Source organism: Pongo pygmaeus, chromosome 20 (assembly GCF_028885625.2).
Source record: "Pongo pygmaeus isolate AG05252 chromosome 20, NHGRI_mPonPyg2-v2.0_pri, whole genome shotgun sequence".
Taxonomy (NCBI): domain Eukaryota; kingdom Metazoa; phylum Chordata; class Mammalia; order Primates; family Hominidae; genus Pongo; species Pongo pygmaeus.
Genome location: NC_072393.2, coordinates 41058647 through 41073608, shown reverse-complemented (window position 1 = coordinate 41073608; position 14962 = coordinate 41058647). Strand labels below are relative to the sequence as shown.

At 52.2% G+C, this 14962-nt stretch overlaps 1 protein-coding gene across 10 annotated transcripts; it reads right to left on the bottom strand.

Annotated features, from left to right (window-relative positions):
* Positions 1 to 1479: 1479 nt before the first annotated feature.
* PROSER3 (proline and serine rich 3) lies at positions 1480 to 14896 on the bottom strand. Of its 10 annotated transcripts, none has more exons than XM_054462190.2 (11): positions 14445 to 14528; positions 13301 to 13397; positions 12780 to 12982; positions 10614 to 10741; positions 10403 to 10503; positions 7818 to 7900; positions 7578 to 7720; positions 5804 to 5991; positions 4738 to 5728; positions 4567 to 4648; positions 1480 to 4398 (listed from the first exon to the last, which is right to left on the bottom strand). In XM_054462190.2, the coding sequence occupies exons 1-11, from the start codon at positions 14453 to 14455 to the stop codon at positions 4257 to 4259; spliced, it is 2169 nt and encodes a 722-aa protein (XP_054318165.2). In that variant the 5' UTR covers positions 14456 to 14528; the 3' UTR covers positions 1480 to 4256. The 10 variants fall into 10 exon arrangements, with proteins under 10 accessions (XP_054318165.2, XP_054318170.2, XP_054318172.2 ...); XM_054462195.2 differs by having other exon boundaries at positions 4738 to 5710; positions 7578 to 7687; XM_054462197.2 differs by having other exon boundaries at positions 4738 to 5689; positions 7578 to 7687.
* Between the last annotated feature and the right edge of the window lie 66 nt (positions 14897 to 14962).

The window sequence follows — 14962 nt, the reverse complement described above, 5'->3', positions numbered from 1 at the left end:
TGCAGCTTCTTGACCAATGTTCTTGTCCACTGGAATGAGCTGTAGAACCACGGTGCATCATATTCGAAGTGTGACTATGCTGAAGCAGACATGCTTTGAGGAAGCCCAAGCCAATGGAGCTATGTATAGGCATTACAGTCAATAGTCCTAGTCAGACTGGGAGAAGACCATGGAATAAGTTCCGGAGGATTCCACTCCACAGCCATCAAGTCTATCAAGTCACCTTTGAGTCTTTCCAGGTGAATCCCCAGACATCATGAAGGAGAAAAAAATTGTCCCCAACTGAGCCCTGTCCAAACCTCTGACTCTCAGAATCCATGAGCATAATAAAATAATTGTTTTATGCCACTAAGTTTTGGGAGTGGTTATCCAACTAGAGTAATTAGGACAGCTGTTTGTTAACTAGATAATTTCTACCTGTCTCAGCTTAAGTGTAACTTCCTCAGGAATGCTTCTAGACCCCACCCGTGACCCAGCTAGATCAGGTTCTGCTACTATAGCATCTTTTATTTCTTCTTATATCTAAACAGCTATTTTTCTTGTCAATTACATTTTTTTTTTGTTAGTTTGTTTTTGAGATGGAGTCTCACTCTGTTGCCCAGGCTGGCGTGCAGTGGCACCATCTCAGCTCACTGCAGCCTCCGCCTCCCGCGTTCAAGCAATTCTCCTGCCTCAGCCTCCCGAGCACCTGGGACTACAGGCACCCGCTACCAGGCCTGGCTAATTTTTAGTAGCGACAGAGTTTCACTATATTGCCCAGGCTGGTCTCTAACACGTGACTTCAAGTGATCTGCTCGCCTTGGCCTCCCGAAGTGCTGAGATTACAGGCCTGTGCCACTGTGCCCTCTCTGATTTCATTTAAATGTATGGTTTGCTTAGAAAGGTTAGAAACAGGCCGGGTGCGGTGGCTCACACCTGTAATCCCAGCACTTTGGGAGGCCGAGGCAGGTGGATCATGAGGTCAGGAGCTTGAGACCAGACAGACCAACATGGTGAAACCCTGTCTCTACTAAACACACACACACACACACACACACACACACACACACAAATTAGCCAGCTGAGGTGGCGTGCACCTGTAATCTCAGCTACTCGGGAAGCTGAGGAAGGAGAATCACTTGAACCCGGGAGGTGGAGGTTACACTGAGCCGAGGTTGAACCACTACACTCCAGCCCGGGTGACAGAGCAAGACTCCATCTCAAAAAAAAAAAAAAAGAAAGAAAGAAAGAAAGAAAGAAAGTTTGGAAACAAATATTTACCATGTGACATACAGAAGTTACTAGAAATCCATCTTATCCCTCCATTTTGTAAATGCAGATATCAAAACAACCCCAATCATATATTCTCCATCATTTTATTATGAAAAGTTTCTTTTCTTTTCTTTTTTGAGATGGAGTCTTGCTCTGTTACCCAGGCTGGAGTGCAGTGGCGCAATCTCGGCTCACTGCAAGCTCTGCCTCCCAGGTTCATGCCATTCTCCTGCCTCAGCCTTCCGAGTAGCTGGGACTACAGGTGCCCGCCACCACGCCCGGCTAATTTTTTGTATTTTTAGTAGAGACGGGGTTTCACCGTGTTAGCCAGGATGGTCTCGATCTCCTGACCTCGTGATCTGCCTGCCTTGGCCTCCCAAAGTGCTGGGATTACAGGCATGAGTCACCGCACCCGGCTGTGAAAAGTTTCTAAATTACAGCAAAGTTGAAAAATTTTACAGTGGACACCCGCATATCCACCACTTAGATCCTACCGTGAACATTTTGCTGTATTTGCTTTATCTCACATCTACCTATTACCCTATTTATCCATCAACCCAACTCATCTCTGGATGCATTTCAAAATAAATTGTCAACATTGGTTTATTGTTCCCTAAATATTTCAGTGTACATACTTTTTCTTTTCTTTTTTTTAAATACAGGGTCTAGTTCTATAGCCCAGGCTGGAGTGCAGTGGCATGATCTTAGTTCACTACAATACAGCCTTGAACTCCTGGGCTCAAGTAAACCTCCCGCCTCAGCGACCCTCCCCGCCCCTAGTAATGGGACTGCAAATCGTGTGCCACCACATCTGGCTATTTATTTACTTATTTATTTTTGTAGAAACAGGTCTTGCTGTGTTGCCCAGGGTAGTCTCAAACTCCTGGCCTCAAGTGATCCTCCCGCCTTGGCCTCCCAAAGAAGTGAGATTACAGGCGTAACTTTAACTGGCGTTCAATATTTTCTTTTGAGGTAAACTTCACATACAATGAAATTCACACACTTCACTAAGTTTGATAAGTGCATACACCTGTGTAACCCAAACCCCTCCCTAGCATGGCAACTAGTTTTTTTTTAATGTAGCCTCTAAAGTAAGTGTCAGAGAGAGAGAGAGAAAGAGAGAGAGAGAAATTATCTTTTTTTTTTTTCACTGCAACCTCTGCCTCCTGAGTTCAAGCAATTCTCCTGCCTCAGCCTCCCGAGTAGCTGGGATTACAGGCACCCACCACCAATGCCCGGCCAGTTTTTGTATTTTTAGTAGAGACATTTCACCATGTTGGCCAGGCTGGTCTTGAACCCCTGACCTCAAGTAATCTGCCCACCTGAGCCTCCCAAAGTGCTGGGATTACAGGCGTGAGCCACCATGCCCAGCTGAGAAATCATCTTTTCTAACTGAACTTTAGAAGTTAAGCTGCATCACTTCCTCTGCATTTTATTTGTTGAGGGGCCCAGTTTCAAGATGAAGGGACACAGACTGTACCTCTTGATGGGAAGTGTATCAAAGAATATCAGGTTTATAAAAACCGTAAGTTTTCCAACAGTCCAGATAGGAGGTGATGACAGCCTAGATTGAGGTGCGAGCAGTAGAAGGGGAGAAGCAGTTGAATTCTGGATAGATTTTAAAGGTGAAGGCCGGGTGCGGTGGCTCACACCTGTAATCCTAGCACTTTGGGAGGCTGAGGTGGGTGGGACACCTGAGGTTAGGAGTTCGAGACCAGCCTGGCCAACATGGTGAAACCCCATCTCTACTAAAAATACAAAAAATTGCCAGGCATGATGGCTCATGCCTGTAATCCCAGCGCTTTGGGAGGCTGAGGCAGGAGGATCACGAGGTCATGAGTTTGAGACAAGCCTGGCCAATATGGTGAAACCCTGCCTCTACTAAAAATACAAAAATTAGCCAGGTGTGGTGGCACGCACCTGTAGTCCCAGCTACTAGGGAGGCTGAGGCAGAAGAATAGCTTGAACCTGCAAGGCAGAGGTTGCAGTGAGCCGAGATCGTGCCACTGCCCTCCAGCCTGGGGAACAGAGCAAGACTCTGTCTCAAAACAAACAAACAAACAAAGAAAATTAGCTGGACATGGTGGCAGGTGCCTGTAATCCCAGCTACTCAGAAGGCTGAGGCAGGAGAATGGCATGAACCCGGGAGGTGAAGCTTGCAGTGAGCCGAGATCACACTATGGCACTCCAGCCTGGGTGACAGAGCTAGACTCCATCCAAAAAAAAAAAAAAAAAAAAAAGAAAGTTGGGGAGAGGCACGCTTAGGGGGAAAGATTGGAAACTCCGTTTAGGACCTATGGAATTTGAGATGTCTTTTAAACCCTTGCGGAGAAATGGTGATGAGGTAGGAGCCCAAGTTTTCGCAGCCAGGTCTAGGTTAGAGACAGAAATTTGAGGATTATCAGAATAGAGACGGGGTTTAGAGTCATTAAGCTAGACAAGAGCACCTATGGGTGGGTGCAGATAGAGATGTCAATGCCATGGCCCTGGGTCATGCCAAAGTTGACATGCTGAGCTAGTGACTAGGCCTGACCAGAGAGGTGCAGAGAGAAGTGCTGGAAGCAGGGAGAGAAAGTGCTTCAAGGAGGGAGGGGTCAGCTGCACCAGATGCTGCTTCTGCTCAAGCATGTGTGGGCTATGGCCTGACCATCATCCAACACTCTGATGACCCTAGTAGCTTCTTCCCCGGAGGACAGTCCTTTGGTCCATTTGAGCCAGGGCTCCTGAGTGAAGTCAGATAAGGTGAGTCCCAGTCTTGCCAGAATTCTTGTCTGAAACTCCCTCTGCCCCGAGGAAGATATAACCAGAAAGGAGATCTTGTTTCCGTGGTCAGGAAGGGGTGGGGGGCAGGGCAGAGCCACAGGGCAGCGGAGGATGGGGGGCATTTCCTTAAATTGGCATGACCCCTTAGCCTTTCCAAACAACCCCTTTCTCACAGATAACCAGTAACCGTATTAAAAAAAAAAAATAAAAAGCCTCACTGGGTAAAATAGAATCTGTACAATTCAAAGTCTTCTGGCCTCCAGGGAATCTCCTTCCCTTCTTAGCAGCCTCCTTGGGGACCTAGGGGGCGACCCGGCTGGAGGGGACCAAGATCCCGGGTCTTCAGCCTGGTCCAACAGGAACGATAATCCGGCGTCCGCTTCCCTGGAGAAAGGCCGGGAGAGCAGAGGCTGGGGTATGTGCTCAGGCTTAGGATCTGGGGATGTGGACGGACTGCTGGGACAGGGGATGAGGAGGGCTGGGTGCCTAAACCGGGTCTCAGAAGTCTCGGGGGCCCAGTGTCATAGACTCTGGGGAGGGAGGGTAGGTCACCTTTTCTGCCGACTCAGCTCTGCCCTATGGGCTCTTAGCACCTGCAGCACGGGATCGTCCTGGAACTCGCTGCCGTCGGAGTCTGGGCCGGGGAGGAAAGAATGAGCTCCAAGGGGCCGGCCTCTTAGGGGGCTGGCCTGCTTCCAACATCCAGGAGGGCGCCGGCATCACCTTCTGCAGCCTGCAGCAGCAGGGCGGCCTGGGCAAGCAGGGCCTCCGACGGGGCGTGGTCAGCAGCGGGCGGGGGCGGGGCCGGGGCCTCCGGAGACCCCACCTGGAAGGCAGGCGGCGAGGCCTTGACTGTGGATGCCTGCTCAGCTGGAGAGAGTGGGACCTCGGGCTGCAGGCAGGCTCCAGGGGAAGGAGTGGCTTCGCTCTTCCGTATCACTGACCCCGCTGCGGGAGGCAAGGCCTTGGCTTTCAGAGACTCGGCCTTGGCCCGACACTGGGATTCAGATGGAGGGGGAGTGACCTTGGTTTGGGGTTGTGTGGCCTGGACTTTCGGAGATCCAGCCTTGGGTGGAGGGGGGCCCTCGGAGTGAGGAGGCGTGTCCTCCAGGCTGTCAGGGAACAGCCGAGCTGCCACTACCTGGCCCAGGACACCCCTGAGCTGAGGGCCAGGTCCCTGGCCAGCTGCAGGGACTTGCTCGGCAGCCTCTCGGCGAGGGGCTCTGCTCCTCCGAGACTTGGGCCCCAGGCTCTTAGGCTGGGCATAGCTACTTGGCTCAGGGATGGGCAGGCCCTGGGGGACAGCTGGGGATGCGAGGGTGGAGGCTGGAGGTGCAGGGGTACAGGCCAGGGGAGCCGGGGTGGAGGCTGGGGGTTCGAGGGTGGAGGCCAGGGAAGCCGGGGGCGCGAGAGTACAGCCCAGATGTGCTAGGGTGGAGGCCTGCTGCGTGGGAGGAACAGCCCCAAGGGATACCCAAGGCCCAGACTGTGGGGCCCAGAAGAACCCATGTGAGCTGGGGGCCCAAAAGATGTGTGGAGAGGACACTGAGGGAAAAGGAGGCCTCTCCACATAGAAGGCCTCTGGTGGACCATGCTGGGCCACACTGCTCCACAGTGGGACATGGTTAGGCTGGGTCCCCAGAGAACTGAGGGTCTCCACTGGAGCAGGAGAGGTCTGTAGACAGATAAGAGAGATCTGAGACAGAGAGAGAGGCTGGAGGGTCCTCAGTCCCCCTCAGACCCAGCCCCTCCTCCAGCTCCCCCCAGGTTCCTCCCTCCCTCAACTCACCAGAGTGCAGAGGGCAGGGGTCAGAGGTGGCACCCAAGTTCTGTCACCCTTGCTTCCCTGAGCCTGTTCAAGCTTCCGCCGCTGCCGCCACTGGTACAGAATGTCATCCTCTGGCTGAAGGGGTGCTTGAGAGGAGGCTGGGGCTGGAGCAGGGGTGGGGGTCTGGGCCTGGGCTGGTGCCGGGGATGCTGTAGAGGGAGGTAGAGAGGAGAGGGTGAGGCAGGGGCCAGGGAGATCAGCAACCCCGTGACAGCCTGCACACACGCCCTCCAACTGTGCAGGGGGTTACTCAGACAGGCTCTCCAGATCCTGTCCCAGCTCCTCTCTGGGGTGGGAAGGGGGGAAGGGGTCAAACTCAGGGGAGCGAGCACTCCTGGTCTTCTCCATCTGTCATCTTTCAAGTCTTTGTTCATTATATATATATAGTCTTGTTCTGTCACCCAGGCTGGAGGGCAGTGGTGCGATCACTGCAGCCTCGACCTCCTGGGCTCAGGCGATCCTCCTGCCTTAACCTCCTGAGTAGCTGGGACAAAAGGCGTGCGCCACCACACGGGGGTAATTTTTACTATTTTGTAGAGATGGGGTCTTGCTCTGTTGCCTAAGCTGTTCTCAAACTCCTGGGCTCAAGCCATCATCATCCCACCTGGGCTTCCCAAAGTGCTGGGATTACAGGCATGAGTCACAGTGCCTGGTTTCATTCAACAAATATTGAGCTGTTCTGGACATTGGACTTACAGCAGTGACCAGAAGACATATTCTCCAGAATCCACCCACTCCCCCACCCCCTACAGCCCTCGCCCTGCTCCAGCCCCACTCACCCAACCTGGACTCTCAAGTAGCCTCCCTCATCTCTCTACTCTCCTACAAATCTGTTTCCTACTCTCAGCCAGAGGGAGCCTGTGAATACCTGAGTCAGACCAGGCCTCTCGTACTTAAGAACCCTCCCTTGGCTGCACCTCTCTCCTGGTAAAAGGCGAAGGCTTTGCCTTTTACACCTGTGGTTCCCTCTGCCTGGAATGCTCTTCCTTCATGTATCGCACGGTGCATTCTCTCACATCCATCAGATCTTGGTCACCTTCCTTGGCTTCCCTGTTCAAAACTGCAACAACCAGCTGGGCATAATGAATGGCTCATTCTTGTAACCCTAGTGCTTTGGGAAGCGAAGGCGGTGGGGGGATCACTTGAGCCCAGGAGTTTGAGGTCAGCCTGAGCAACATAGTGAGACCCCCATCTCAACAAATAAAAAAATAAAAACAATTAGCTGGGCATAGTGGTGCATGCCTGTAGTCCCAGCTACTCAGGAGGCTGAGGTTATAGAATTGCTTGAGCCCAGCAATTGGACTATGATGGCACCATTTATTTATTGTTTTTGAGATGGAGTCTCTCTCTGTCGCCCAGGCTGGAGTGCAATGGCACAATCTCGGCTCACTGCAACCTCCGCCTCCCAGGTTCAAGCGATTCTCCTGCCTCAGCCTCCTGAGTAGCTGAGACTACAGGCATGCACCACTATGCACCATTATGTACCACGAGTGGCTAATTTTTGTATTTTTAGTAGAGACCGGGTTTTGCCACATTGGCCAGGCTGGTCTCAAACTCCTGAGCTCAGGCAATCCGCCCGCCTCGGCCTCCATGCCGGACCCACCGCGCCTGGCCTTATCCCTGTTTTACAGCTGGAGAAACAAGGCCCAGAGAGGCCCAAAGTCCCATAGCTGGTCAGTGGCAGAGTTGGGATTTGCACCCAGGCTTCCCTTAGTCCTTGCCTCTCAGCCCTTACCGGGTGCCCTGGGGCCAACGCCCTTGCTGGAGTCAGGGATGAAGGTCTCCGAGAAGGGACAGAGGCCATCGGAACTGGTGGGGAATGAGGAAGTGCTGGCATCGCTGGGGCTGAGGGAGGAGGAGGAGGAGATGGAGGCTTTGCTGCAGGGAGAAGGCAGGAGTGAGGCAATGGAGGTCTCCAGACCTGGGCCACGTGGAGCTGCAGTAGGAAGGGTGATGGGGGCGGGGGTGCAGGCACCTGCGTTTGAGCAGCCTGGCAGCTCTGCTCTGTAGGCTCAGTGTCTCCAGGTCCAGCAGGGATGAGTTCCATGTGTGGAGGTTCTGCAGGGTGACAGGGTCAGACGCCAGCCCCAACCCAAAGGCTGCCGGGAAAGGGGTTCTAAACAGAGGGCCTGGAATGCAGGTTGTACTGCCCTTGGTAACCTCACATGCCAGTTTAGGATCTGCTCCTCCTCCTCAGGGAGGAGAGACCCAGTTTTCCCCTTTGGATTAGCACCTTTTTTTTTTCTTTTTTTTTTTTGAGATTGAATTTTGCTTGTTGCTCAGGCTGGAGTGCAATGGCATGATCTCGGCTCACAGCAACCTCCATCTCCTGGGTTCATGCAATTCTCCTGCCTCAGCCTCCCAAGTACCTGGGATTACAGGCATGCGCCACCACACTCAGCTAATTTTGTATTTTTAGTAGAGACAGGGCTTCTCCATGTTGGTCAGGCTGGTCTCGAACTCTCGACCTCAGGTGATCCTCCCACCTCAGTCTCCTAAAGTGCTGGGATTACAGGCGTGAGCCACCACACCCGGAGGATTAGCACCTTTCATGGACAAATCGTGGTTGGAGTAGGATGGATCCCACCTCCCAGATCAGAGCTGACTCATCAGAGCATTCTATCCTCTGGTTCACAGTGGTTGGCTCAAGGATGAGTGAATCACAGTGAGCCCTGGGGCTTCTGATGGAGCAATTAGAAAAGCCCCCACTTCCCACTGGAGTCACTGAGCTAGGACCATGGGAGCCTAGAGACCCCAAGGACCATCCTGGCTATTGTGAGGGGAAAGCCCGCCAGGGACTGAGCCCAAAAAAGAGGAGCACAGAGGCGGGCGTGGTGGCTCATGCCTGCAATCCCAGCACTTTAGGAGGCCGAGGCAGGAGGACTGCTTGAGCCCAGGACTTCGAGACCAGCCTCGACAACAAAGTAAGATCCCATCTCTATAAAAAAACCAAAAAATTAGCTGGGCATGGTGGCGCATGCCTGTAGTCCCAGGTACTCAGGAGGCGAAGGTTGCAAAGAGTTCAAGGCTGCAGTGAGCCATGATTGTGCCACTGCACTCCAGCCTAACAGTAAGACCCTATCTAAAAAAAAAAAAAAAAAAAAGGCCGGGCACGGTGGCTCATGCCTGTAATCCTAGCACTTTGGGAGGCCGAGGTGGGTGGATCACAAGGTCAGGAGATGGAGACCATCCTGGCTAACATGGTGAAACCCCGTCTCTACTAAAAATACAAAAAAAATTAGCCAGGCGTGGTGGCGGGCACCTGTAGTCCCAGCTACTCGGGAGGCTGAGGCAGGAGAATGGTGTGAACCTGGGAGGCGGGGTTTGCAGTGAGCTGAGATCGTGCCACTGCACTCCAGCCTGGGTGACAGCACAAGATTCCATCTCAAAAAAAAAAAAAAAAAAAAGCCGGGCTTGGTGGTTCACACCTGTAATCCTAGCACTTTGGGAGGCTGAGGTGGGCAGATTGTCTGAGCTCAGGAGTTTGAGACAAGCCTGGGCAACACAGTGAAATCCCATCTCTACTAAAAAAATACAGAAAAATGAGCTGGGTGTGGTGGCATGCGCCTGTAGTCCCAGCTACTCAGGAGGCTGAGGCAGAAGAATTGCTTGACCCCGAGAGGCGGAGGTTACAGTGAGCTGAGATGGTGCCACTGTACCCCAGCCTGGATGACAGAGTGAGACTCTGTATCAAAAAAAAAAAAAAAAAAAAAAAAAAAAAAAAAGGAGCATGGAGCCTAGAGAGAGTTGGGTCTCTCCCAACATTATTCAAACACCTGGATCCAGGCATATCTGGAAACATCTACTTTTGGATTTCTCAATTACATTAGCCAGCAAATCCTCCTTTTCTGTTTTAGCTTCCTTGAAATGGGGATCAGCTCTAATTTTTTTTTTTTGAGATGGAGTCTTGCTGTTGCCAGGCTGGAGTGCGCTGGCGCTATCTCGGCTCACTGCAACCTCCGCCTCCCGGGTTCAAGCGATTCTCCTGCCTCAGGCTCCTGAGTAGCTGGGATTACAGGTGTGTACCACCACACCCGGCTAATTTTTGTATTTTTAGTAGAGACGGGGTTTCACCATGTTGGTCAGGCTGGTCCTGAACTTCTGACCTCGTGATCTGCCTGCCTCAGCCTCCCAAAGTGCTGGGAATATAGGCGTGAGCCATGGTGCCCAGACTTTTTTTTTTTTTTTTAAATAGAGACAGGGTCTTGCTCTATTGCCCAGGCTGGAGTGCAGTGGTACGATCATAGCTCACAGCAGCCTTGAACTCCTAGGCTCAAGCCATCCTCCAGCCTCAGGCTCTCAAGTAGCTGGGATTACAGGTACATTCACACCTGGCTCTCTCTTTTTTTTTTTTTTTTTTTTTTTTTTTTAGTAGAGGCAGAATCTCACCATGTCACCTAAGCTGGTCTTGAACTCCTGGCCTCAAGCAGTCCTTTCACCTTGGCCTCCCAAAGTGCTGGGATTACAGGTGTGAGCCACTGCTCCTGATCTTCTAGTTCTATCCTAGGGCTGGTGTTGTCAGTTCAGGCACCCAAGGGAGGGAGTGAATGGGGATGTCACCTGCTTTATTTCCTGAAGGGGAGCCACAGCGTGGGATGCACTGGTCACGTTGACCGCAGTAGGGACAGCTGTATGGGGTATTCCTTCTGGTTTGTTGGCTCCTGCTGAGAAGCCCCAGTTGAGGGTATGAGGGCCAGAAAGAGTGGCTGCTAGGGGCATTGATCAGCAAAGGTTTAGGGGTGGCGGTGGTGGATGGCACTGAAAGAGGTACCTGCTGCACTTTGACTGCTGGGGTCTGGAGAGTCAGACCGCAGCCACCAAAAGTCAGCTGGGGTTGGGCCTGCAGGCTGGCGCTCCTCTCGACTGGTGGGCTGAGCCTGGCGGAACCTGTTTATATACCTGTGAACATCAGGGGATAGGAGGTGAGTGGAGTGAGGAGAGCCAAATAATAATAAGAATAATCATAGCAGCCAATGTTTACCAAGCACCATGGCAGAGCCTGGTAGCTATCCCTCAATATCTGCTTTTCTTTCTTATATAGTCACATAACTGTTTTTGAGACAGGGTCTCGCTCTGTCACCCAGGCTGGAGGGCAGTGGTGCAATCATAGCTCACTGCAGCCCCCAACTCCTGGGCTCAAGAAATCCTCTCTCCTCAGCCTCCTGAGTAGCTGGGACACAGGTTCATGCCACCACACTCGGCTAATTTTTGTATTTTTATTTATTTATTTATTTGTAATTAATTAGTTTATTTTTTGAGATGGAGTTTTGCTCTTGTTGCCCAGGCTAGAGTGCAATGGCGTGATCTTGGCTCACTGCAACCTCCGCCTCCTGGTTCAAGTGATTCTTCTGCCTTAGCCTCCCAAGTTACTGGGATTACAGGCGTGCACCACCATGCCCGGCTAATTTAGTAGAGATGGAGTTTCACCATGTTGGTCAGGCTGGTCTCAAACTCCTGATCTCAGGTGATCCACCCACTTTGGCCTCCCAAAGTGCTGGGATTACAGGTGTGAGCTACCGCAGCCCTGCCAGTTTTTGTATTTTTAGTAGAAACGGGGTCTTGCCATGTTGCCCAGGCTGGTCAGGAACTCCTGGGCTTAAGGGATCCTCCCACTTTGGCTTCCCAAAGTGCTGGGATTACAGGAATGAGTCACCCTGCCCAGCCAGGAATGTAACTTTTAGCTGGGCACACAGCCACTCTCCTATGGACTATATTTACCAGGTACCCTTGTAGCCTTGTGGCCACGTGACTAAGTTCTTGACAAACAGGGTATGAAATGTGATTTTGGAAAGCTGATGTGGTTGAAAGCCATTTTGCACCATGAAGGAAAGGGCAACGGCCTAGAGTTGGGATAGCAACAAGACAGAAGTAACCTGTGTCCCTGACACCTCAACTACGGGCTGCCATGTCATCCCTGGTGGCTTCTGCCTGGACTGCAGGTGAGGGAGGAATAAATTCTATCTTGTTTCAGGCATAATTAATTTGGGACTCTTTGTTACAGCAGCTGAACCTGTATTCTAAAAATCTAAGTGGTGACTATGTGAGAAGCACTGCTAGAGATCATTACATATAGTAACTCACTGAAAGCTCAAAACAGCCCTAGGGGATGTGTACTATTAATACGCCCAATTTAGGCCTGGCAGTGGCTCACACTTGTAATCCCAACACTTTGGGAGGCTGAGGCAGGTGGATCACCTGAGGTCAGGAGTTTGAGACCAGCCTGGCCAACATGGTGAAACCCCATCTCTCCTAAAAATACACAAAATTAACCAGGTGTGGTGGTGGGCACCTGTAATCCCAGCTACTTGGGAGGCTGAGGCAGGAGAATCACTTGAACCCAGGAGGGAGAGGTTGCAGTGAGCCAAGATCATGCCACTGCACTCCAACTTGGGCAACAAGAGTGAAACTCCATCAAAAAAACCAAAACCAAAACCAAAACCAAAACAAAACAAAACACCCAATTTAGAGATAAATAAACTGAGGCTGGACATGGTACGTCTGGCCTGTAATCACAGCACTTTTTGGAGGCCAAGGTGGGAGGTTTGCTGGGTGTGGTGGCATGCATCGTAATCCCAGCAACTCAGGAGGCTGAGGTGGGAGGATGGCTTGAACCCAGGAGTTTGAGGTTATAGTGAGCTGTGATTGTACCACTGACCTCCAGCCTGAGCAACAGAGCGAGACCCTGTCTCTAAACAAATAAATAAATAAATAAATAAAAAGAGATAAAGAAACTGAGGCCAAGATCATACAGAGAGTTAAATGACAGAGCTGGGTTTTGAACTCAGGCAGTCTAGCACCAGAGTTCTTAACACACACAAACTGCCTGGTCCTAAAAGAGTGCTGCAGAAACAGCTCTGGCCATGATGATTATTACTGCATGCCTTCTCCCTCCCTCTAACCCAAAGCCTCCTTTTCCCCCAGGGCTGCTGGTACTTACTTGGCCACCACGGAGTCCCCTCTGTCAATCAGGGTGGGTGCTGGGGAGGCCCCCATCTGTCCCTCAGTGGTGCTGGGTGGGGAAGGGGTCCCTGAACTGGATGGCCAGGACTCCTCAAACAGCTCAGAGGAGTTGGGACCTGTGGCTAGAGGCTTGGGAGCTTGTGGGAGCCTGGATCTCTGAGACCTGGATGGGTTCAGGGTCTAAGATCAGGGAAGAGCACAAAAAGAAAAAGTGTGAGATCTGATGGGTCATCCCTGCAGGGGAACCAAGACACACACAAAGTCTCAGTCCAGAGGGGAGGAAACACATCCTGTAATGATAACAACCTAGTGTGATGGGGGCTCAGATGGGGAATCCAGGTGGTAGAGAGGGGGACAAGGGCAGGGCTGTGGGGAGGGGAGAAGGGGCTGTCTATTAAATCTCTCATCCCTATCTCTCATCACATGTCTTCCTACCCTCTAAAGGTCATTCTCTTGCTACTGGGCTGGCACTCAGCACTCTTTGAGGGGTGTCCTCACCTTGGGACACCAGGTCTGGCTCCGGGATGGCCAGTAGTGGCTTCGACCCAGGGGCGCATCTCCAAAGGGACTATCTTGAATGGAGAAAACTGGCAGGCTGCAAGAGGAAAGTGGGGTTCAGGCAGCACGTGGTTTCGCCGCAGCCCTGGGGAGCGGGACATTAGAGGAGGCCAGAACCAGACAATTCCCATAGATTCCTGGAGGAGAGGGACTGTCATTTTCATGAAGCACCGCTGCACATTCATGATAGCGACAGTGGAAGGGTGAGTCCTGGGAGCCCGCCCCTGGTGCAGTCTTAACAGGGAGCAACTCAGGAACTGACAGCCGGTGGTTCTCAACCCTGGATCCAGTCTAGGAGGGGCTTTTCAACGTTCCAGGCGCGCGGTTCCCATTCCAGACCAACAGAATCAGAATATCTATTATAATCCCAGCACTTTGGGATTACACCAAGTCGGGTGGATCACTTGAGGTCAGGAGTTCGAAACCAGCCTTACCAACATGGCGAAACCCCGTCTCTACTAAAAATATAAAAAATTAGCCAGGCGCGGTGGCAGGTGCTTGTAGTCCCAGCTACTTGGGAGGCTGAGGCATGAGAATTGCTTTAACCCAGGGGGCAGAGGTTGCAGTAGCCAAGATTGTGCCACTGCACTCCAGTCTGGGCCAACAGAGCGAGAGACTCTGTCTTAAAGAAAAAAAAAAAAAAAAAGAACCGCGGCTGGATTATATCACCGAGCATTTCCCATACATTCTTGGGGACATGAAGGCAAAGGGTAGATGGACTACAAGCCCCAGGATCCACTGGGCTCCGCCTCCGTGACAAAGTTCAAAGACAACGCCCAGGCGTGTCTGGGGGCCATTTCAAAATGAAGAAATTCAGATCTCAAGCCTTTCTTGGACACCTTTAGAGGAAATAATTCCTTGGGGGCCACTCAGAGAGGAACATAAGACTCTTAGGGGACCCCCCGGGATGCTAAAGGCTACGGCTGGAGCGGCCAACGGCTGTGGAGCATGTTGGGAATTGTAGTTCCAATGCAGTGGAGCTCTAGCGACTCCAGACCCTATCCAGCCCGTCCCTAGGCTGTGCTGCTCTCGCCCTTGGTCCTCCCCAGCCTCCTGTAGTCCCTGGAAGAGCGATCGGCCTCACCTGCGGTCCATCCCGCCGCTCCCTCCGCGCTTCCGGCACCTCTGCTCCTTCACCGAACAGGCCCTGAGCGCATCTCCGTCGCTTAGCAACGCCCTATCAGCCCCGCCCCTCTCTGTGCCCGCGCAGGAAGCGAGCGGCCTCCAAGGCGACCAATGAAAGAGAGGAAACAAAAGTACCCGGAGGGAGGTGTTTCAGGATTGGCTGGAACGACTGCCTGCTCGACAGGGCGTGTTTGATTGCAGAACCTGCCGCGTGTAGCAGTAATTGGCAAGACCGTGCACCAATGGGAAGGATCTGAGGCTGGGCTTGCGGTTAGGAGGTGATCTAAAGTACCCTCTCTTAAAAGTCCCGCTTTTTAAGCGCCTTCTTGCTGCAGAAGTCCTGTCCCGACCCCGGTCTAACTACCATTCTTTCTGTTGCGGGGGCAGTGGGGCGGGTGGGGGGGCGCGCTCTGCCCCTTCTCTAACCGCTATTCCTCCATCAGTTGGGCCAATCAGTCCGTCCCGACGGTCATCTAA